We start from the raw sequence: 25,985 nt of genomic DNA on the forward strand, positions 1-25,985 counted from the left end.
TTGTCCGCTTCGTCCACTTCTTCCACTTCCCCCGAATCGTCCACTTCCTCCACTTGCGCCACTTCATCCACTTTGTCCACTTCGTACACTTCGTCCACTTTGTCCACTTCGTCCACTTCGTCCACTTCCTCCACTTCCACCACTTCCTCCACTTCCTCCACTTCGTCTACTTCGTCCACTTCGTCCAATTCTTCCACTTCCTCCACTTCCTTCCCCTCCTCCACTTCCTCCACGTCGTCCACTTCCTCCACTTTGTCCACTTCCTCCACTTCGTCAACCTCCTCCACTACCTCCACTTTCTCCATTTCCTCCAATTCGTCCACTTTTTCCAGTTCGTCTACTTCGACCACTTTTATCCACTTCCTACACTTCCTTCACTTTGTCCACTTCGTCCACTTCCTCCAGTTCCTCCACTTCGTCCACTTCCACCACTTCCTCCACTTCCTCCACTTCCTCCACTTCCTCTACTTCGTCCACTTCGTCCAATTCTTCCACTTACTCCACTTCCTTCCCCTCCTCCACTTCCTCCACTTCCTCCACTTCCTCCACTTCCTCCACGTCGTCCACTTCCTGCACTTTGTCCACTTCCTCCTTCGTCAACTTCCTCCACTACCTCCACTTTCTCCATTTCCTCCACTTCGTCCACTTTGTCCAGTTCGTCTACTTCGACCACTTCCTCCACTTGCGCCACCTCATCCATTTCTTCCACTTCATCCACTTTGTCCACTTTGTCCACTGATGAGTCGTTATTTCTTGAATTATATTTAGTTTATTGCACTTAAATAAACCAGGGAATTGTGTTTAATTGTTTGTTATTTCCCCGTTTTCCGAATTCTGCTTAATTTGGTCGGAAATTTGTAATTGTGCTAATTTGGGTTTTCTGAGCTGATTAAGTGCATTTTTGAAGTGCAGGAAAATTTTGGAAATACATTTTGGGACATCAAGAAGAATGCCGAATAAATTCAAGACTTTCTACACAGACAATTTTGAATTAATTAAATTGTAATTCAGTAGTTTAGAATTTCTGTATCAACTCTTATATTTTGGGTCAATTTTTGGTAAATTAGATTAGACCCAAAAATTAGAAATGAGTGACTTGGACCTAGGGTTTTTCTTTTGTGTGGACCCCATCCCTATTAAAGGGAGGACACACGTCCTTAGAAAGGGCCCAGCCGCCACGCATTTTGGCACTTTTTTTACACTCTCGCTCTTGAGGTTTTTGGAGACGATGGTAGTTCTGAAAATTTTCTGAGGGGATGAACGTTGCTTTTGAATTGAAGGAATGGAATGATTTTTTATCATGTTTGATGATTTCTCATTGCCGCTTCCATTTGGTTACTACGCTTTTATTGAATGTTGTTTTTGTCTTTTAAATTCAATATGCTGATTCACTTTGCTGGAGGGAAGCTCTCGGTGTAGTGGAGAAGAGAGCCATGTGCAACCTTGGAGGTGTGAATTTATTTTTGCTGGACGGAAAGGGAACCACATAAGCTGGTTTGCTTTGCTGGAAGTAGCCACCGAGAGGGAAAGAAAGGTAGCGCGGGGGAGCAAGGCAGGAAGGAGATTCGTCCACTTTGTCCACTTCCTCCACTTCCTCCACCTCTACTTCGTCCTTCGTCCAATTCTTTCACTTCCTCCACTTCCTCCACTTCCTCCACGTCGTCCACTTCCTCCACTTCGTCCACTTCCTCCACTTCGTCAACTTCCTCAACTACCTAGACTTCCTCCACTTTCTCCATTTCCTCCACTTCGTCCACTTTGTCCAGTTCGTCTACTTCGACCACTTCCTCCACTTCCTACACTTGCGCCACTTCCTCCATTTCCTCCACTTCATCCACTTTGTCCACTTCGTCCAATTCGTCCAGTTCGTCTACTTCGACCACTTCGTCAACTTCCTCCACTTCCTCCATTTCCTCCACTTCCTCCACTTTGTCCACTTCATCCACGTCATCCACTTCCTCCTCTTCTTCCACTTCGACCACTTTTCCCACTTCGTCCAATTCGACTAGTTCATCCACTACCTCCACTTCCTCCACTTCGTCCATTTCGTCAACTTCGTCCACTTCGTCCCCTTCGTCCACTTCGTCAACTTCCTCCACTTTGTCCACTTCATCCCGTCGTCCACTTCCTCCTCTTCGTCCACTTCGACCACTTTGCCCACTTCGTCCAATTCGACTAGTTCATCCACTTCCTCCACTTCTTCCACTTCCTCCACTTTGTCCATTTCGTCAACTTCGTCCACTTCGCCCACTTACTCCACTTCCTCCTCCACATCCTCCACTATGTCCACTTCCTCCACTTCGTGCACTTCGACCACTTTGTCCACTTCGTCCAACTCGTCCAGTTTGTGCTTCTCGTCCACTTCCTCCACATTCGTCCAGTTCGTGCACTTTCTCCACTTCGTCCACTTCGTCCATTTCGTCCACTTCGGCCACTTCGTCCACTTCGTCAACTTCCTCCACATCCTTGACTTTCTCCACCTCCTCTACATCCTTCACTTCCTCCACTTCGTCAACTTCGTCCACTTCGTCCATTTCGTCTACTTCAACCACTTCCTCCACTTCCTCCACTTCCTCCATTTCCTCCACTTCATCCACTTTTTCCACTTCGTCCACTTCCTCCATTTTGTCCACTTCTAACACTTCGTCCAATTCGTCCAGTTCGTCTACTTCCTCCACTTCATCCACTTTGTCCGCTTAGTCCACTTCGTCCACTTCGCCCACTTCGTCCATTTCGTCTACTTCGACCACTTCCTCCACTTCGTCCACTTCCTCCACTTCCTCCACTTGCGCCACTTCCTCCATTTCCTCCACTTCATCCACTTTCTCCACTTCCTCCACTTCGTCTACTTTGTCCACTTCGTCCACTTCGTCCACTTCGACCACTTTGTCCACTTCATCCAATTCCTCTAGTTCATCCACTTCCTCCACTTCCTCCACGTCCTCCCCTTCCTCCACTTCGTCGACTTCCTCCACTTCGACCTCTTCCTCCACTTTGTCCACTTCCTCCACTTCCTCTAGTTCGTCCACTTTGTCCAATTCTTCCACTTCCTCCACTTCCTTCACTTCCTTCCCCTCCTCCACTTCCTCTACTTCCTCCACGTCGTCCACTTCCTCCACTTCGTCAACTTCCTCCACTACCTCCACTTTCTCCACTTCCTCCACTTCGTCCACTTGGTCCAGTTCGTCTACCTCGACGACTTCCTCCACTTGCGCCACCTCCTCCATTTCTTCCACCTCATCCACTTTGTCAACTTTGTCCACTTCGTCCACTTCGACCACTTCGTGCAATTCGTTCACTTCCTCCACTTCCTCCTCCACTTCCCCACTTCCTCCACTTCCTCCACTTGCGCCACATCCTCCATTTCTTCCACTTCATCCACTTTCACCACTTCGTCCACTTCGGCCACTTCGTCCAATTCGTCCAGTTCGTCTACTTCCTCAACTTTGTCCACTTAGTCCACTTTGTCCGCTTCGTCCACTTCCTCCAGTTCCTCCGAATCGTCCACTTCCTCCACTTGCGCCACTTCTCCACTTTGTCCACTTCCTCCACTTCCCCAACTTCCTCTACTTCGTCCACTTCGTCCAATTCTTCCACTTCCTCCACTTCCTTCCCTCCTCCACTTCCTCCACTTTCTCCACATTGTTCACTTCCTCTACTTCCTCCACTTCATCAACTTCCTCCACTACCTCCATTTCCTCCACTTCCTCCACTTCCGCCACTTCCTCCACTTTGTCAAGTTCGTCTACTTCGACCACTTCCTCCACTTGCGCCACCTCCTCCATTTCTTCCATTTCGTCCACTTTGCCCACTTCGTCCACTTCGACCACTTCGTCCAATTCGTCCAGTTCATCCACCTTCTCGACTTTGTCCACTTTGTCCACTTTGTCCGCTTCGTCCACTTCCTTCACTTCCTCCACTTCCTCCACTTCGTCCACTTCCTACACTTCGTCCACTTCCTCCACCTCTACTTCCTCCACTTCGTCCACTTTGTCCACTTCGTCCACTTCCTCCACTTTATCCACTTCCTCCACTTCGTCCACTTCTCTCCACTTCCTCCACTTCGTCCACTTCCTCCACTTCCTCCACTTCCTCCACTTCCTCCACCTCATCTACTTCGTCCACTTCGTCCCATTCTTCCACTTCCTCCACTTCCTTCCCCTCCTCCACTTCCTCCACTTCCTCCATGTCGTCCACTTCTCCACTTCGTCCACTTCCTCCACTTCGAACACTTCCTCCACTTGCGCCACCTCCTTCATTTCTTCCACTTCATCCACTTTGTCCACTTTGTCCACTTCGTCTACTTCGACCACTTTGTCCAATTCATCCAGTTCGTCCACTTCCTCCACTTCCTCCACTTGCGCCACTTCCTCCATTTCTTCCACTTCATCCACTTTCACCACTTCGTCCACTTTGGCCACTTTGTCCAATTCGTCCAGTTCGTCTATTTCCTCCACTTTGTCCACTTAGTCCACTTTGTCTGCTTCGTCCACTTCCTCCACTTCCTCCGAATCGTCCACTCCCTCCACTTCCTCCACTTGCGCCACTTCATCCACTTTGTCCACTTCCTCCACTTCCTCCGCTTTGTCCACTTCGTCCAGTTCCTCCACTTTGTCCACTTCGTCCACTTCGTCCACTTCGTCCACTTCGTCCACTTCCTCCACTTCCTCCACTTCCTCCACTTCTCCACTTCCTCTACTTCGTCCACTTCGTCCAATTCTTCCACTTCCTCCACTTCCTTCCCCTCCTCCACTTCCTCCACGTCGTCCACTTCCTCCACTTCGTCAACTCCCTCCACTTCCTCAACTTCCTCCACTTGCCCCCTCCTGCATTTCTTCCACTTCATCCACTTTGTCCACTTTGTCCACTTCGTCCACTTGGTCCACTTCGACCACTTCGTCCAGTTCGTCCACTTTCTCCACTTTGTCCACTTCGTCCTTTGTCCGCTTCGTCCACTTCCTCCACTTCCTCAACTTCCTCCACTTCGTCCACTCCGTCCACTTCCTCCACTTCTCCACTTCCTCGTCCCTTCATCCACTTCCTCCACTTCCTCCACTTCGTCCACTTCGTCCACTTCGTCCACTTCCTCCACTTCGTCCACTTTGTCTACTTCGTCCAATTCCTCCACTTCCTCCACTTCCTCCATCTCATCTACTTCGTCCACTTCGTCCAATTCTTCCACTTCCTCCACTTCCTCCACGTCGTCCACTTTCTCCACTTCGTCCACTTCCTCCACTTCGTCTACTTCCTCAACTACCTCTACTTCGTCCACTTTCTCCACTTCGTCCAGTTTGTCCAGTTCGTCTACTTCGACCACTTCCTCCACTTCCTTCACTTGCGCCATGATGGCTAATTTATGAACACCGAAAAACGGCGCCACAAACTTGTTTAACAATCGGCAAGTGTGACTGAATCGTTTCAAGTAATAAAACTCGATAAGACCAAGTATCGTTCTCCCAAAGGACTCACGGCCTAGTTTAGTTATGTGATTTGTGATATTTAAGACTTAAGAACAAATTGATTGTAGTTTTATATGCAAAAGACAGTAAATAAACATGTATGCATGAATTTGATCAATGGAAAAGACAGAATATAAACACTTTAATGAATTATATGGATGAGTATGTTGTTGGGAGTTATCAATTTCATCTTATCCAATCTCATATACTTTAGGAATTCAACATTCTTTTCATCAATTGTTAATGTCACTCTCTAAATCACCTTGCAAGAAGGCCTATCCTTAATTACGAGTTCATACAATTCCTAGCATTCCTAGTAATTAGTTCTGAAGTGCAGGAGCTTAAAGGCAACCATATGCTATTGGGAGAATTTCCCCGGATCTAGATTTCCTCGTACGTTCCCATATCGACAAAATCATAATCATGGCAATGAATGAGTTAAACAAGCAAGCAATAAGCAAGAGGAAAAACCCTAACTAAAATAAGATGTTAAAAACAAATTCCATATATGAGAGTTTCACAAGACTACATTGATTTCCCAACAACAATACAAGGTTTAGTTCACCATATTCATGGTGAAACTAGATGAATAATAATGGAAGAATGAAAGATAAAACCCTAGAAAGGTGAAGAGGTAGCCTAAGCATCCAAGATCTTCCTTCAAAGGGGTGGAAAAGAGAGTATTTGCTTCGTCTCTGCCAAAGATACAAACCCTAGGACGTCCTAAAGCTTATATACTATTCTAAAAATACAGAAAAAATTAGGCCCAAGCCCATAAAAGTGCCGCTCAGCGGTAAAATGCCGCTCAGTGGTAAGTGCGTGAGTTGTTTTCTTCCCCTCAGCGGCATTTTCACCCCTCAGCGGATCCAACGTGAGCTCCTGAGTGCCGCTCAGCGGTAAACTGCCGCTGAGCGGTACTTGCGGCTTCTCCTTTTGCACTTTTTGATGCCTTTTCTGATTCCATCTCTATCCTTCTTCACTTCTTTTACCAAATTCACCTTAAAACCTGCATAAAAACACTAAAATCAAGCATAAACCTGTCCAGCTCTCTTATTCCTAAAAATATAACCAAAAGCATGATTTCAAGCTAGTTTCTAAGTGTTAAAGGTTGCTTTTAGTATCAATTTTAAGCATGAAAATAACAGTTTTTCAACTGTTATCACAACCCCAAACTTAGAACTTTGCTTGTCCTCAAGCAAACAAGATGTAACTCAATCTTCTACCAATCCTATAATGGTGCACTCATTCAAAAATCTTCTTTTCAAGATAAGTAAAGACTTCAATCAAACTTATGACCAAGATTTCAATCAAGACGTGCACATGCTTTGGTGTTCAAAAAGTCACTTAATATCCAACAAATGCTATTTTTCATGAATGATCAATCAATTAAGCATGGATGTTCATGTGCTCATGGAATATTTCCTCACTAGGTAAAGTGTTTCACTCACACACAAGTGTATAAGAGGTAATCACTCATTCACTCCACTGTCACAATGTCACATGAATCAACTTTGCCTTTCATTTAACCACAATCAAAAACATTCACAAGCATGCATCATCACAAGGACTTTTCAATGGCTTATAACGTGGTTGGGCTAACAAGAAAATTGGTTTTTCTAGATCATAAAACCCTTGAGTTAAGAGAATCATATCAACACAATCATTCTTATTTTTCCCAACTTTCTTTTGCATTGAGCTTTGCTTTTTCTTTTCTTTTCTTTTCTTTTTCTTTTTACATTCTTATTTCTTAGCTCTTAGCTCAATGCTTTCCTTTTTCTTTTTCCCAACAACCCCAAACTTGAACATTTATCAATACCATAGAAGATTTTCTACTTAACTCAAGGTAAAGCTTTTCAACAAGGGTTTTCAAATTATGTTCAAGGCTAAGGGTTCAAAGGATAGAACACAAAGTGCTCTCTTTTAGTAGGCTAACTTCATGAATTTGGCCAATAAAAAGGATTACCAACAAAGGGCCTTGATCATATGATGCAAAACAAGCAATTGATTCAATCATAGAAAACTTGGGCAAAATCATTCATGCTTTCAAAGTAATAGCATTCAATCAATAAAACTCTGGAGCTCAAAACCTCACATATAAGCTCATTCACATTTGACATACACATCCTGCTTAATCTCACAATCACAATCATAACATCATGCATTTGTTCACAAAGCTTGTGAATCACCTGTATAAGCATTTAATGTGCACATCTCAAAATCAATCAATCTCAAAGCATCATCAAACATTACTTATCAAACTATCACAATCATAAGCAAACCATCATAAACGACAAAGTTTCCAATTGAGTACATCAAACCCTATTCTAAAAAACAAAAGTAAATAAGTTCAGAACACTTAAACCAAACAAAAGCATAAGTCCTGCTCTAGTTATGATAGCATTCATCAATAAATGCTATCTCAGCTCCTCATCAATTTGAGCTATCATCTGTATCTTCCTCTTCTTCCTCATCTTCAACATCCTCAAATGCATCATCATCAGCTTCATCTTCATCCATCTCCCTAACTGAAGCTTCAGCTGCTTCAGCTCCGCCTCCTTGTACCGGCTCCTCTGGCCAAGCTACTACATTATGAAACTCCTCCATAGCCCACCTGTGAGCTGGAGGTGTATCATACATTCCAACAATCATTTCTACAATAGCCACCTGCCTTTGTGGATAGACTGTAACTGTGCACCTATAAGAGACATGTACATGTGTCTCAGCAGATGCCTGACTCTGTGCTTGCCCTCTCTCTCTACGAGTACGGCGTGGTGGAACTAGTTGAGCTGCTTCCTCACCTCCACAGTATTGTCTATAGTAGGCCTCATCAATTGCTTTCCTTGGCCTTTCAAATGGTGGAGCTGAAGTATCCACCCCAGCTATCTTGCAAAGGTGTGTGATTAAAGAAGGATGTCCTAAGGGTGCTTTATTATTTGTGGTGTTAGCGCACATCCTTATCTCATCAGCTATTACCTGTCCAATATTGACATTTAAGTTCCTAATTGCACAGTAAAGGAGGAGTGCCCTACTAAGAGTAATGTCTGACACATGAGAACATGGCTGAATGTTGGCATGAGAAAACGCCATCCAATACTTTGCAAGAGGAGTCAAGTCAGTCCTCCTAATACTCACCACAGAGCCAGTTCTATTCCTTTGAAAATGTCCTCCAGGTATACATAGAACTCTCTCCACATCATCAAAATCAGCACCTTCTTCCATACATAAAGCAAATTGGCACTGCTCACCAGCCCACACAGTATCTAAGAAGTTGTTGATGGAATCAGGATCATACCTAATAGCATGGCCTCTGACATAGCCTAGGTAGTTCTCAGCTGGATAATCACCAATCTTCCTTGCATTGGTTTAGAATTCTTTTACCACAGCTATCTTGGCAGGTGAAGGGTATGTAGCTAGCTTCCCCCAATCATTCCCTAACAATTGCTCTCCAAATTGAGGAGCAAAGTTAGGTATCATTCCAACCTTTCTCTCCATAAGGAGTCTCCTATCTTGGACCACCTTGAAGTGCTTCTCATGTTTGCGAGATAGGAACCTACTAGAATGGGGTTGTTCTGGTTCCTTTTCTTTTCTTTTCGATGCCATGGTCTTCAATCTTTTACCTGAAGAGGATGCCATTCCTACAATCAAACACAGATACAAAACCACAAAGCATGTTGTTAATCATTAGTAAAACATAGAACACATATGATGGACAAATTTATGATCACCAAAATATGATGTCATAAACTTGTTTTACAATCGACAAGTGTGACTGAATCGTTTCAAGTAATAAACTCGGTAAGACCAAGTATCGTTCTCCCAAAGGACTCACGGCCTAGTTTAGTTATGTGATTTGTTGATTAGCTAAGACTTAAGAACGAAATAATTGGAGTTTAATATGCAAAACAGAAAATAAACATGTATGCATGAGTTTTTGATCAATGGCAAAAGCAAAAGACAAGCACTTTCAATGAAATATATGGATGAATATGTTGTTGGGGATCAATTTCATCTTATCCACTCTCATATATTTTAGGAATTCAACATTCAAATCATCATTGTTAATGCCACTCTCTAAATTACCTTGTCAAGAAGGCCTATCCCTAATTACGAGTTCATACGATTCCTAGCATTCCTAATAATTAGTTCTTTTAGCACAGGAGCTTAACGACAACCAATATACTATTGGGAGTAATTCCCCGGATCTAGACTTCCCCGTACGTTCCCGTATCGACAAAATCAATAATCATGCATTGAATGAGTTAAACAAAGCAAGCATTAAGCAAAGAGGAAAAACCCTAACTAATGATGAAAGAAAGCATAAATCTTAGATTAAGATGCAAGAATAAATTCCATATATTAGAGCTTCAAAAGATTACATTGATTCCCCAACAAACATACAAGGTTTAGTTCACCATATTCATGGTGAACCTAGATGAACAATAATGAAAGAGTGAAGGATAAAACCCTAGAAAGGTGAAGAGGTAGCCTGAGCATCCAAGATCCTCCTTCAAAGGGGTGGAAGAGAAAGTGTTTGCTTCGTTTTTGCCAAAGATACCAACCCTAAGACATCTAGGTCTTTAAATAGAAAATAATAGAAAACGGGTCCAGGCCCAAACAGATCATAAAATCGCATAAAACTGGCCCAAAACTCGTCTGGTTGACTTTTTAAATATTCTGGTTGACTGGTTGACTTTTCTGGTTGTCTGGTTGACTTTTCTGGTTTCTGGTTGACTTTTCAGCACTCCAATCATTCGGTACTTCAATTCTTCTTTCAAATCATTCAATTAACCTATAAAATACAGGGAATCTTGCACAAAACCATTAAATTCACTTTCAACTCTCTTATTCACAAAACTAAAGCAAAAATATGAGTTCAAGCTAGTTTCTAAGTCTTAAAGGTTGCTCTTGGTATCAATTTTAAGCATAAAAATAACAGTTTTTCAACTGTTATCAACACCTCATTTCGAAGCTAAACCACTGCTGAGGGTCAGAATCACCCCTCAGTGCCACCAGTGCAGCAATCCAGAACACAATGCATCAAAAATTTCAAGTCTGTCAGAGTGCTGCTCAGCGGCAATTTACCCTTGAGCGGTGACTATGCAGATTTTTGAAAAATCCTTTTTAACCTGTCCTAACTCCACCCACATGCTATTTTCAGTTTTCCAGATTAAAATCATTCAGTTCAATCGGTTCAAACATCAATTTAATCATCAAATCATGCAAAGAAATCAAAACCCCTAAATTTTCATGCTTTAACAATCACATTCAAACTCAAGAACCCTAGAATGAACAAAATGCTTGACTTACTTGGGTGGAGATGCTAGATGAAATGAGAATGCTTCCAAGCTAAGATGCTCTCTTCCAACCCCAAACTTAGATGGAACACTAGTGAGAAAGTGAGTGAAAGAGAGATTTTCTCAAGAGGGAAGAGGGAAAAGATGTGGAGAACCTTGGAAAAGGTTTGTAGGAGTGTGTGTGCAGAGAAAAGTCTGAAAAGAGGAGCTAATGCGCAGCTTAGGGTATAAAAATACCCTAATGGGCTCGGGTTCCGCTAAGGGGCAACCTAAGCCCATTCTGCGACACTACCGCTCAGCGGTACTTTCGTGTTGTGCTTTTCTTCTTCCTAGCTTAACCTAGGTGCCTCCTACTCATGCCCCTCACTGGTTCCCTGCAATTAAATTTTCAGATTACTCATGCAAAACCCTATTATGCAACTACAATAAAACAAACAAAAACAACATAATCAATCAACTGGGTTGCCTCCCAGGTAGCGCTTGTTTAACGTCACGAGCCTAACCCAAAGTCCACCAACACCCATTAGTAGGTGCAAAACTTTCTTACCAACACCCATCAATAGGTGTAACAAAACTAGTATCCTTCAGTAGATACTTAACCACCTAGCATCCTTCAGTAGAAGCTATATCCAACAAAATATTTACAAAAATAATGTCCAACTGATTAAAAGTTACAAAACCAAAAGAAAAATCAAAAGTTCTCAAATCACTGGGTTGCCTCCCAGTAAGCGCTCTTTTAATGTCATTAGCTTGACCCAATAAAGCTCAAGTTCCTTCTTCATGGCTGATGTCCATCTTCCACCAACTCCTCAACTGTTTCCTGTGTACTGTTTTGACTCTTCTAGAATATGGTGAGTCTATTGATGGAAAAATTTATGATCACCAAAATATGATGTCACAAACTTGTTTTACAATCGACAAGTATGACCGAATCGTTTCAAGTAATAAACTTGGTAAGACCAAGTATCGTTCTCCCAAAGGACTCACAGCCTAGTTTAGTTATGTGATTCGTTGATTAGCTAAGACTTAAGAACAAAATAATTGGATTATACTATGCAAAAGACGAAAATAAACATGTATGCATGAGGTTTTGATCAATGGCAAAAGCAAAAGACAAGCACTTTCAATGAAATATATATATGAATATGTTGTTGGGGGTCAATTTCATCTTATCCACTCTCATATATTTTAGGAATTCGACATTCAAGTCATCATTGTTAATGCCACTCTCTAAATTACACTGTCAAGAAGGCCTATCCCTAATTACGAGTTCATACGATTCCTAGCATTCCTAATAATTAGTTCTTTTAGCACAAGAGCTTAACCACAACCGATATAATATTGGGAGTAATTCCCCGGATCTAGACTTCCCCGTACGTTCCCGTATCGACAAAATCAATAATCATGCATTGAATGAGTTAAACAAAGCAAGCATTAAGCAAAGAGGAAAAACCCTAACTAATGATGAAGGAAAGCATAAATCTTAGATTAAGATGCAAGCACAAATTCCATATATGAGAGCTTCAAAAGATTACATTGATTCCCCAACAAACATACAAGGTTTAGTTTACCATATTCATGGTGAACCTAGATGAACAATAATGAAAGAATGAAGGATAAAACCCTAGAAAGGTGAAGAGGTAGCCTGAGCATCCAAGATCCTCCTTCAAAGGGGTGGAAGAGAGAGTGTTTGCTTCGTTTCTGCCAAAGATACCAACCCTAAGACATCTAGGTCTTTAAATAGGACATAAAAATAATAGAAAACGGGTCCAGGCCCAAATAGATCATAAAATCGAATAAAACTGGCCCAAAACTCGTCTGGTTGACTTTTTCGTATTCTGGTTGACTGGTTGACTTTTCTTGTTGACTGGTTGACTTTTCTGGTTTCTGTTGACTTTTCAGCACTCCAATCATTCGGTACTTCAATTCTTCTTTCAAATCATTCAATTAGCCTACAAAATAAAGGGAATCTTGCACAAAACCATTAAATTCACTTTCAACTCTCTTATTCACAAAACTAAAGCAAAAATATGAGTTCAAGCTAGTTTTTAAGTCTTAAAGGTTGCTTTTGGTATCAATTTTAAGCATAAAAATAACAGTTTTTCAACTGTTATCACAACCCCAAACTTAGAACTTTGCTTGTCCTCAAGCAAACAAGATGTAACTCAATCTTCTACCAATTCATATAATGGTTCACTCATTCAAAAATCTTCTTTTCAAGATAAGTAAAGACTTCAATCAAGCTTATGACCAAGATTTCAATCAAGACGTGCACATGCTTTGGTGTTCACAAAGTCACTTAATATCCAACAAATGCTATTTTTCATTAATGATCAATCAATTAAGCATGGATGTTCATGTGCTCATGGAATATTTCCTCACTAGGTAAAGTGTTTCACTCAAACACAAGTGCATAAGAGGTAATCACTCATTCACTCCACTATCACAATGTCACATGAATCAACTTTGCCTTTCATTTAACCACAATCAAAAACATTCACAAGCATGCATCATCACAAGGACTTTCGAATGGCTTATAACGTGGCTGGGCTAACAAGAAAATTGGTTTTTCTGGATCACAAAATCCTTGAGTTAAGAGAATCATAACAACACAATTATTCTTATTCATTCCGAACTTGCCTTTGCATTTACATTGAGCTTTGCTTCTTCTTTTCTTTTCTTTTCTTTTCTTTCTCTTTTTCTTTTTCTTTTTCTTTACATATTCTTACTTTTTAGCTCTTAGCTCAATGCTTTTCCTTTTTCATGTTTTCCTAACAACCCCAAACTTGAACATTTAACAATACCACACAAGATCTTCTACTTAACTCAAGGTAAAGATTTTCAATCAAGGGTTTTCAGTGTATGTTCAAGGCTAAGGGTTCAAAGGATAGAACACAAAGTGTTCTCTTTTAGTGGGCTAACTTTATGAATTTGGCCAATAAAAAGGGTTCCAACAAACGACCTTGATCACATGATGCAAAACAAGCAATTGATTCAATCATAGAAAACCTGGGCAAAATCATTCATGTTTCCAAAGTAATAGCATTCAACAATAACAACTCTGGAGCTCAAAACCTCACATATAAGCTCATTCACATTTGACATACACATCCTGCTTAATTTCACAATCACAATCATGATATCATGCATTTGTTCACAAAGCTTGTGAATCACCTGTATAAGCATTTTATGTGCACATCTATCTCAACATCAATCACTCAATAAGCATCATCAAGCATTACTTATCACACAATCACAGTTAATAGCAAACCATCACACAAACCAGGTGTCCAATAGAGTACATCAAACCCTAATCTAAAAACAAAAACAAATAAGTTCAGAAAACTTTAAACCAACAAAAGCATAAGCATATGATAGCATTCATCAGTAAATGCTATCTCAGCTCCTCATCAGTCTGAGTTGTCCTCTGTATCTTCCTTCTTCTTGGATCTTATAGTCTTGATTCTTTTTGCCCGATGAGGAGGCCATCCCTACATCAAACATAATTCACAAAACCAAAAGATACATTGTTAAGCATTAGTAAACCACAATGAAGAAATCAGCCCCTTTAATGATGCTCTCTCCCAACCCCAAACTTAGATGGAAAACTAGTGAGCAAGTGAGTGGAAGGGAGATTTTCTAAAGAGGGATGAGGGAAAAGATGTGGAAAACCTTGGAGAAGGTATGTGGGAGTGTTTGTGCAGAGAAGAACCTGAAAGTATGAGCATATGCGCAGCTTAGGGTAAAAAAATACCCTAATGGGCTCGGGTCCCGCTAAGAGGAAACTAAAGCCCATCTGCGAGAGTACAGCTCAGCGGTAAATTGCCGCTCAGCGGCACTTTCATGAAGTGCTCTTCTCCTTCTTTTCTTAACCTACGTGCCTCCTAGACATGCCCCTCACTGGTTCCCTGCAATTCAATGTTTAAAATACTTATGCAAACCCTAACTAAAGTAAAACAAGCAAAAACAATCAATCAACTGGGTTGCCTCCCAGGTAGCGCTTGTTTAACGCACGAGCCTGACCCAAAATCCACCAACACCCATCAGTAGGTGTTTAAAATCTCACCAACACCCATCAGTAGGTGCTTCAAACTTACCAACACCCATCAGTAGGTGTTACCACTTAGCATCCTTCAGTAGATGCTATATCCAACTAGCATCCTTCAGTAGATGCTATGTTCAGCAATATAATGTTCAACAGATTTAAAGATTACAAACCCAAGTAAAATTTAAAAGTTCTAAAATCACTGGGTTGCCTCCCAGCAAGCGCTCTTTTAACGTCATTTGCTTGACCCAGTAAGCTCAAGTTCCTGCTTTATAGTTGATGTTGTCATCCCATCAACTCCTCAGCTGTTTCCTGTGAACTGTTTTGGTCCTTCTAGAATGTGGAGACTCTATCTCTATCATCTCCTTCTCTTTAAAGCCCTTCACAACCCACAACTTGTTCTTGATTCTTACAGGTGTGCCAAGTTGGGGTCTTCTTTTCTCCCAGTCACCAGGAATTTCTCCTCCTCTTCCAATCTTTTCTTCCTTGTGTACCTGAAACAACAAACAATAGTTACTTGCAACCTTGGGCTTTTCATCTTTATGGCTAGTCATGTGTGTATCTTGAAATGCAGCTTTATAACTAGCTTCTTCCTCCTGTGCTTGCGTCTCATCCTTGAAGACGTCTACAACCACTCTCTCCTCTCGATCCTGGAGCACCACTATACCTTCATTTACATCAATGATAGCTCTAGCGTTTTCATAAACGGTCTTCCAAGTATGATAGGTATCTTCTCTGTCTCCATCTTCATCACCACAAAGTCTGTCAAGACTTGAAGTTTGCCAACACAAACTATAATGTCCTCTGCAATCCCACATGGCTCCTTTGAAGATCCATCGGCCATTACTAGATTAACCTTTACAGGTTTCACATTAACATTGCCGATTTGCTCCAGTAAAGAGTAAGGTATTAAGTTAACACTTGAACCTAAATCAAGAAGAGCTTTCTTCATCCTTTTCTTCCCTATGGTACAAGGGATAGAAAAACTGCCTGGGTCTATTGCTTTAGGAGGGAATGGCTCTTTTTTAACAGTTATACACTCCTTTGCCTCATCATCTCTACGTCTCTCTTTTGTAGAGATTTCTTCATTAGATTTAGTGTAAACCGTAATCTGTTGCAGAATCTGTTCCCAAGGTGCATCATTATCCACCATTTTCAATAATTCTGTGAAGTCTAGTTGTTTCCCTTGATGGATTGGAAAAGGAAAAGTGCTATTGCTCTCTATTTCTCTTCTCTCTTCTGTTTCTAACTCAACTTTGTCATCATCAACACTCTCTACCACCTTGCACTCTTCTCTGGGCTTAACCTCAGTATTAGCCCCAAAATTTCTATTTGGCCTTTCTTCCACCTGTTTGGTGATCTGCCCCATCTGAGTCTCCAGATTTTTGATAGCAGCTTCAGTGCTCTTCTGTGTAGACTCAGTCTTCTGTATGAAATTGTTGAGAGTTTCCTCCATCCTCATGGACCTTTCATTAAGCATAGACAACTGTTGCCATAAGGTGGGTTGCTGCTGCTGCTTATTATATTGACCAGCTTGCCCAGTTTGCCCTTGACCAATACTTGGGTGTGGTTTCCACCCCTGATTGTAGCTTCCTTGACGGTACTGATTGGTCATGTAGTTTACATCCTCTACGGCTTCAACTGGAAAGGCACATTGACCATTGATATGGTCGCCTCCATACAATTCGCTCAACTGGGATTGTACCTGTGCAGCAGTTTTCAACTCTTTGGGTAATTGTGCAAGAGTTTTAGTCAGAGTCTCCAGCTGTTGAGTTAGAATTTTGTTTTGAGCTAGCAGGGCATCATATGTTTGTAATTGGAGGACTCCTTTTTGCATAGGAGCTCCTCTCTCACTGTGCAGCTCATTATCACTAGTAGCCATGTTTTCTATAATCTCTGTTGCTTCCTCTGGAGTTTTCCATTTAATATTTCCTCCTGCTGAGGCGTCCAGCATCATCTTGGTTTGTGAACCAAGCCCTCCAAGGAAAGTTAAGACTACTTCCTGATCTTCAAAGCCATGCGTGGGTGTTTTTCTTAGCAAGCTTTTATACCTGTCCCATGCATGCCCTAGTGATTCTTCCATGCCCTGTTTAAATGAAGAAATCTCTTGCTTGCCTTTTGTCACCTTAGATTGTGGGAAGTACTTGTTTAAAAATTTTGTGACCACTGCTTCCCACTCTGTGAAACTTTCTTCTGGGAAAGAATTCAACCAAAGCTTAGCATTGCCTCCCAATGAGAAAGGAAACAAGCTAAGTTTGATAGCTTCGTCTGGCACCCCATTAATATTATCATAACATGGATAAAAATCATATACAAGAAAGATTAGCTCCCCTACCTCTATTCCAAACTTAATCTCCTGCTTCGAATTTGTTTTCCTGAAAACTCTTCAGAACCTCTACTCTTCTTGCAACTAAAAATTTCTCCCTAACTATTTCTTCTCTATTTCTCAAACTCTCACTTGATTCCTCTTCTTGGTGCATAATACCCTTCCCTCCCATGGCTATTTATAGTTAAAAAAAATTTACTATTCATTAATATTTTAATATTATTTATTATTTTAATATTATTTAAAAAAATAATATTTTAATCATTTACTTATTAAATCTGATCCTAATTTCTTCCATACTAAGAAATCCTAATTTCTTCCATGCTAAGGAATCCTAATTTCTTTCATGATAAGAATTTATTTTTACTATTCACTATTCACTTTTACTATTTACTATTCACTTTTTACTATTCAATTAAAAAATACTAAATAAGTTACCAAAAATTTGAACATCTCCTTCTAAAATTACTAAAATTTTATATCCAAAATTTACATTTTTCTATCCACTAAAATTATTATTACTAATAAAATGCTAAAATTTACTACTATATATATATATATATATATATATATATATATATATATATATATTTTTATGGGTCTTACATTCTCCCCAACAACAAAAATTTTCGTCCTCGAAAATTCGACATAAAAATAAGGTTATGATTATTTCACCTTATTTCCTTGTAAATTCATTTACTCTTCTTTCCCAAACTACTTTGACTAAGTTGATGATCTTTCCTCTAAGTCATTATGTTCGATGGTTTTCTATACTTATGGGTTGCCCTTTTAATGAGACATCTTCTTTGTTTGTAGTCGCATCTACTTCTAAAATGTGAGAAAGATCTAACACACTCTTTCTTAGTTAAGTATCATTAAAACTAAATGAATGTTGACTAATGTGCTTAAGAGAAATTTCCTCGTGCGAAGAGCTTCTCCCATGGTTGAACTTACTAACAAGAAGATATTACTCTAACGGTTTTCTCCTAAAATCAACATACGACTTCTACCTACTGAGATTCCTAAGTCATAATTGACTTAATAATAGACCCAAAATCTCCTCCTTTTACAAAAACTTTTTAATTTAAAATCTCATCACCTAAATACAAAATAATCAACCATTAACTTCCATACCAGATTTATGTAACCTAACCACTTATGCCAAATCATCACTTATAGCTCAAAACTTTCAATTTACCAACTTCCAACTTTGTACTCTAACCTATAATTCTAACTTTGTACTCTAACCTATAAATTTTTTCTTTTTTTAAAGAAGGATGACCGGTACTGTGACAACAGTTTCGGTGGCAATGACCGGAACTGTAGCTACAGTGGGAAAATTTTGGCTATAAAAGGGCCAGTCCTCTGCGTCGAGCGACATTTCTGACTGCTCACTCTCTCTCTCTCTGTCCCTCTCTTTCTCTCTCATTTCTCTCCTCTGAACGTCTGGAATTTGCGCGGAGCCTCTGCCTCAGTGTGCCTTCGGAGCGTCTGAGATATGCGTCGAGCTTCTGTAAGCCCTACTACTCTGGGTAAGTCCTCAGAACCTTGGATCTCCCTTTCCTTCTTTCCTTTTTTTTTTCCTTCATGTTATTTCTTTCCTTACTCCCCTTTAAGTTTTTCGTTCCTTCTTTCCTTTCTTTCCTCCCTTTGCCGCTTTATTTGCTTTTCTGTATTCTTCTCCTTTTAAATTTTCTCATTTTTCTAAACTTAAAACACTTAAAACACAACTGTCTTAAAACTTAAGGGGTATATAGGCTGGAAACCAGACGCTAATCTCCCTTCAATTGAAGGTATGGCAGAGACAATCGGGTAGAACAATGCCACGTACCCTACTTAAAACTAAATAAACACAGAAACTTAATTTACATGAACAACATGGACAAGGACAACTGGACATAGGTCCGTTTAGGACCCTTTTGCAAGGACCGTGAAACAGATCTGAGACTAGACGCTGAAACATCAAAGACTAACTGGACAAAATAAACCTAAAAGGAAACAAAAACAAATAAAGAAAACACTGAACTAAGAATCTAATATTTTTTTTTTATTTTTTTTTTATTTTTATTTTTATTTTTATTTTATTCTTTTTATTTTTTTGTTTTTTTTATTTTTTTTTTTTTTTAGAATACTTCGAGAGGAAGGAGGAGTAAAAAAATGGAAATAGAGAGATCCACCTGTCAGCGGTGGCGTCCTACTGATGATCAGATTAAGATGATGACCAACATATACAATTATGGGGTCACACACCCAAGCAGAGCCCAAGTCTTTGAGATTGCGTCTCGACTAAGGACTTTCGGAGAAGCCGGCGAATATAACGTGCAATGCTGGTTCAACAACCATGGCAATCGGGTTAGGCGCATGCAAGCGGAGATAGACCCCACTGGCACTATATTTTCTTTGCTGCCGCGATACATGTATGGTAAGAATTATGATCATATCTTTATTTTTATTGAATTTTTTTTTCTCTTCCTCTTCTATTATTAACATGCAAATTTTTGTTGAAAGAATATGACTGGGTAGTTATGAGGGCACCGAAGCTGCTGGATCTGTTCCCCATTCCGATCATCATCGATGACGAAAAAGATAAACGACAAATCCCTCCACCTATGCCTCCTGCATTCCGTACCAGAGCTCCCTCGACGGAGCTTACCTTAAGATTGCCACCCAGTAACCACTTTCCATTTTAAAGTTTTATATATATATATATATATATATATATATATATATATATATATATATATATATATATTTAATTTCTTTATTTATTTTATTTATCTCTAACTACTATTATTTTTGCACCACCGGAGATCCTTCATAGGTAATTCCACAGGCTCCAAGGCTCCTAGATCTCTTTCCCATCCCCGCTATACATAAAGAAGAAGAGAAAGTTACTCAACCCATGCCGTTTCGCATCAAAGCCCCTTCCACAGAGCTTTCTTTGAGATTGTCGTTCGCCGATCAATAGTTTCCTTAAGGAGACTATTTTTATTTATTTATTATATTTTTATGGACTGTACTCTTAACGGTCACTTGTGGCCGACACTTGAACATTTTATTTTTATTTATGTACTGTGATCTTTATCTACTTTGTTTTATATTCTAGTTAATGATTTTTTTTTATTACTCTGCTCATATTGGTGTTTCTTCAGCAATAATTCTCTATATGTTCAATCTTCCTCCCTCGGTCTATACTAAGGCAAATTTGGATACTGGAAGAGTTGTATTTATTTTTGGGTATTTACAAGACTTAAGACAGAAGTGAAATTCTCAGAGGCTTAGGAGAAAAATCTATTATTGTAATTTTATTTTATTTATTGATATATTTTTTTTTCTCATAATGAAATTAATATTATCTTATGTTTTTTTTTCCTTGATTCATTTAGTCTAAACATCTTCTTATTATCTTTATATGTGTCTTAGCCGATTTAATTTGCAATGGTAGTTATTACTTAATTCACTTAACTGGTATCTACACTTAAAATTTTAAGACCTATTCTAATATAATTTAGTACATTATCCAGAATTACTTTAGCTTTATAACTCGTAATCCTATACCCTAAAATTATAAATTACACAAGTAAATGACAAATAATAGTTGAGAATGCATCAAACATGTTTATAAATTTGAAGTTCACTCAAAACAACCACGAATCGCTACACCATAAAATAATAACAAGCAGTATATGTTCATCATATGAATTATGAAATCATGAGCAGTCGTATACTAGACATAATATATGTAAATTTCACATAAACTAATAATCAAAGATAATATCATGTGAAAACCAGTAGCAAAAGATTGACTTCATTTACTTAATTAATTTATAATTCATTTTAATAAATAGTTAAACATATACGCATCATAATTCCCTAGTAATTAATTTCAATTTTCTCATTCGGTACACATACTAAAAACTAGATGAGTTCACTCCCCAAACCCTTGCCAAGCTAAGTATATTACATGTTTCACGGTTGGGTCGGGTGCGGGTTATTTCTCTGTTCGCACAGAGAATTATTGTTATTACGTTTTATAATAAGTTCGTAGGATAATTTCACTCCTCACACCACTGATATACAGAACATGGTTGATTCCTTTAACCTTATTACACTAATGCTTTCCTAAAGCTCTTTTTATTCTAGCCTTTGAACTCAACTCTTCTTGTGCAACGTAAGATATCTCACCTCCTCATTTTGTTCTTCTAAAACTTCTTAAAACATTACTTCTAAACACTAACATCTTCACTCATCCTTTGAAACCTAAACTCTGGTATTATATCTCCCTATTTTCGAAGGCTTTAACTAATTGTAATATCTTTCCTCAAACCCTCAGAATTAAGAAAGGAAAATCATCTATGGTAAAAGTCATGGTAGTTAGACACAATACTTTACTATCTAGATTTGGAGGAAATGGTAAATTATACCATTTAGACTCAACTCTTCACAGAGAAGACACGGAAGACCCACAACACAGAGGTCATCCTAAGGACGAACTGCTCTGATACCTTTAATGTAACATCTCAATATCTCACACTGGATAATTCATAGTTTATATATTGTAACATTACATTTTCGGTAACATCCCGTAATCTCACACTTAAAAATTCACAGTTGATATACATATTTTAAACTCAGATTTCAACTATAACTCCTAAATATAACTCGAATTCTTCTAACTTATTCTTCGATCTCTTTCTTCATTGGTATTGTTTCAGACGACATTCCTTCATCTGCTCCCGTATAACGAATTATACGATCATCGCACATACCCAAACACAAAAACAACACAAACAAGTAGGGTGAGCTAACATGCAACAAATCATTTATAAAACATGCATAATTACTTTGATATAAACATCATATAATCTGCTCCCGTATAACATCACGCATTATACGATCATCGCATTCACATGCACACACAAGCAAGGGTGAGCTAACAATTCAATACAATAACCATACCTCGATACCAAACCATACTATGCTCACTTTACCAGATCAAATTACATAAACAAATATGAGTTACACACTAAACCACATTGCATGCATCAATATATATCAAACACCAAATCAAAATGCATACACCAATATGCATCAACAACATATCAGAATGCATACACCAATATGCATCAAACACCAAATCAGAATGCATACACCAATATGCATCAAACACCAAATCAGAATGCATACACCAATATGCATCAACAACATATCAGAATACATACACCAATATGTATCAAACACCAAATCAGAATGCATACACCAATATGCATCACGTCCATCCATCCCAAAAGTCATACATATTGACTATATCACATACTAATTTAACTGTACATAATCTGCCTGATAAGATTTTGGTTAAAAAAACTCATTGAGTAGACTTTCAGGAAAGAGAGGTGCGTCACAATGGACAACTTAAGTACCAAGTCTTTCCTTAGCCAAAGTGTTCCTCAACTAGTTTTTAACAAATTTCTTATTTACAGATTCAAAACAACAGCATATAATATTAACACCGAAATTTAATATAGATATCAAAAAAATAGAAATTAAGCAATATTGAGATCCCTGAGAAGATACGAAATTAATATCTCTAAATCTGTAACTCCGATTTCAAATCTGAATGGTCACAATAATTCACTATTTGTTATAAACTACATATTAAAATTTCAGGTTGATCCAACGGTTAACTAGATAGATATTGAGGTTTTACCGAGGTAACTCAGGTGCAGAATTTTAAGTGGTTTTCGGTTATACTCAAAATGCGGAACTAATTTCCCTAAGCACAGACATTTAATTACAAATCTGAACGATCAAAATGACTTAATATGTCTTATGAATTACATACTAAATTTTGGGCTCAATCTAACGGTAAATGAAATATATATGAAATTTTTACCATGATAACTTAAGAACAGAAATAGTGTTCATCAGATTTTTCAAAACTTAAAAATTATTTTCTCCAAACATAGACTTTCAATTAAAACTCCGATCGGTCAAAGTGTATTAATATATCTTAGGAATCATATATAAAATTTTCAAGTTGATCTAACGGTCAAATAAGTCATAATATATATTTTACCGAGATGACTCAGTAACAGATCTACAGGGGTAATTAATTTACTCAAACATGCAGGATTTATTTCTCTAAGTACAGACTTCTAATTACAAATCCAAACGGTCAAAGTGAAGAAATAGGTCTTAGGATTCATATATTAAAATTGTAGCTAAATCCAACGGTCAAAATAATTAAAAGAAAAGTTTTACCATACTAACTCGAAAATAAGAAAATTATAATCATGAAAACTAAATTTATATAAGTGAATAGATAACTACCATTACAAAAATTTTAACATACTCATAACTCATATTCATTATCATAACATGGACAAAAATCATATACAAGCAGGATTAGCTCCCCTACCTCTATTCCAGACTTAATCTCCTGCTCCGAATTTGTTTTCCTGAAAACTCTTCAGAACCTCTACTCTTCTTGCAACTAAAAATTTCTCCCTAACTATTTCTTCTCTATTTCTCAAACTCTCACTTGATTCCTCTTCTTGGTGCAGAATACCCTTCCCTCCCATGGCTATTTATAGTTAAAAAAAATTTACTATTCATTAATATTTTAATATTATTTATTATTTTAATATTATTTAAAAAAATAATATTTTAATCATTTACTTATTAAATCTGATCCTAATTTCTTCCATACTAAGAAATCCTAATTTCTTCTATGCTAAGGAATCCTAATTTCTTTCATGATAAGAATTTATTTTTACTATTCACTATTCACTTTTACTATTTACTATTCACTTTTTACTATTCAATTTAAAAAATACTAAATAAGTTACCAAAAATTTGAACCTCTCCTTCTAAAATTACTAAAATTTTATATCCAAAATTTACATTTTTCTATCCACTAAAATTATTATTACAAATAAAATGCTAAAATTTACTAATATATATATATATATATATATATATATATATATATATATATATATATATATATATATATATTTATGGGTCTTACAAAGTCTACCAAGAACTGGAGTTTGCCTATGCAAACTATAATATCCTCTGCAATTCCACATGGTTCCTTTGAAGATCTGTCTGCCATTACTAAGTTAATCTTTACAGGGTTCACATCCACATCACCAATCTGCTCCAGTAAAGAATAAGGTATCAAGTTAACACTTGAACCTAAATCAAGTAGAGCTTTTTTAATCCTTTTCTTCCCTATTGTGCATGGAATGGAAAAGCCTCCTGGATCTTTTGCTTTTGGAGAGAATGGCTCCTTTTTAACAGCTTTATACTTCTTTGCTTCATCATCTCTACGTCTTTTCTTTGTAGAGACATCATCCTCAGATTTAGTGCTCTTTTGGGTAGACTCAGTTTTCTGTATGAATTGATTAAGAGTTTCTTCCATCCTTATTGACCTTTCATTAAGTATAGAAATCTGCTGCCATAAGGTTGGTTGCTGCTGTTGCTTGTTAAATTGCCCAGCTTGCCCAGTTTGTCCTTGACCAATGCTTGGGTGTGGTTTCCACCCTTGATTGAAATTCCCTTGACGGTATTGATTGGCCATGTAATTAACATCCTCTACGGCTTCTGCTGGAAAGGCGCATTGACCATTGATATGGTCACCTCCACATAATTCACACAACTGTGATTGAACCTGTGGAACAGTCTTTAACTCTTTAGGCAATTGTGCTAGTGTTTTTGTAAGAGTCTCCAGTTGTTGAGTTAGTATTTTATTCTTTGCTAGCAAGGCATCATTTGTTTGTAATTGTTGAACTCCTTTTTGTTGGATAGGAGCTCCTCTTTCACTGTTTAGCTCGTTGTCACTAGTAGCCATATTTTCAATGATTTCTGTAGCTTCCTCTGGAGTTTTCCATTTGATGTTTCCTCCTGCTGAGGCGTCAAGCATCATCTTGGTTTGTGAACCAAGACCTCCAAGGAAAGTTAGGACTACTTCCACTTCTTCAAATCCATGCGTGGGAGTTTTTCGTAATAAGCTTTTATATCTGTCCCATGCGTGACCCAGTGATTCCTCTATGCCTTGCCTGAATGATGAAATCTCTTGCTTTCCTTTATTCACCTTTGATTGTGGAAAGTATTTGTTTAGGAACTTTGTCACCACTGCTTCCCACTCTGTAAAGCTTCCCTCTGGAAAAGAATTCAACCAAAGCTTAGAGTTGCCTCCTAATGAGAATGGAAACAAGCTAAGTTTGATTGCTTCGTCCGGCACCCCATTTATTTTCACCGTGTTGCAGATCTCATTAAATGTTGTGAGGTGCTCATATGGGCTTTCGTGAGACAATCCACTGAATTGATTACTTTTTACCAATTGGATCAGCGCTAGTTTGACCACCATGTTGGCTGCATTGACTCTTGGTCTTGCTGTGCTGTTAAAATGCTGAGGTCCAGATGTATTTGTGTAATCTGCAAGAGTTCTTCTGATATTATTATTCTCCATGTTCTCAGTGCTATGGTCAGAGTTTCCGGAGGAGGGAAAAGTTCTCTAGATGTACGGATTCTTCTCCTCCGTCTACTCTCGTCTAAACCTTCAAGAAGAGGTTCTGCAGTTTTCTTGCTCCTGGTTCGGATTGCCTCCTGCATACACAAGAAAACAAAACCCTAGAAGAATTGGTTAGCACAAAAAGATATAAAAGAAGATATAAGATTAAGAGATAAGAATAAATAAAAACAGAAAATAAAATAAAATAAAAACCGAAAAATAAAAACAGAAAATAAAAACAGAAATTTAAAATTCAAGTCAAAGATAATCAATAATCACACAAATTAACTAGTTAAACCACGAGTCCCCGGCAACGGCGATAAAAACTTGATGACAAATTTAT

The 25,985-nt window shown here is 38.5% G+C and overlaps 1 protein-coding gene across 1 annotated transcript in view; it reads right to left on the minus strand.

The window, feature by feature from the left end:
* LOC148201293 (uncharacterized) overlaps positions 1 to 25,498 on the minus strand; it is a 46,772-nt gene extending 21,274 nt beyond the window's left edge. Inside the window, exons 1-2 of the mRNA XM_088113154.1 lie at positions 25,324 to 25,498; positions 16,403 to 17,024 (exon numbers count right to left, since the gene is read on the minus strand). Of these exons, the coding sequence (XP_087969280.1) occupies positions 16,403 to 17,024; positions 25,324 to 25,498 (797 nt within the window). The remainder of the gene's footprint in view (positions 1 to 16,402; positions 17,025 to 25,323) is intronic.
* Between the last annotated feature and the right edge of the window lie 487 nt (positions 25,499 to 25,985).

The sequence above is a fragment of the Vigna umbellata genome, chromosome 4 (assembly GCF_029865625.1).
Source record: "Vigna umbellata cultivar VRB3 chromosome 4, Vumbellata_1.0, whole genome shotgun sequence".
NCBI classification, from domain to species: Eukaryota; Viridiplantae; Streptophyta; class Magnoliopsida; order Fabales; family Fabaceae; genus Vigna; species Vigna umbellata.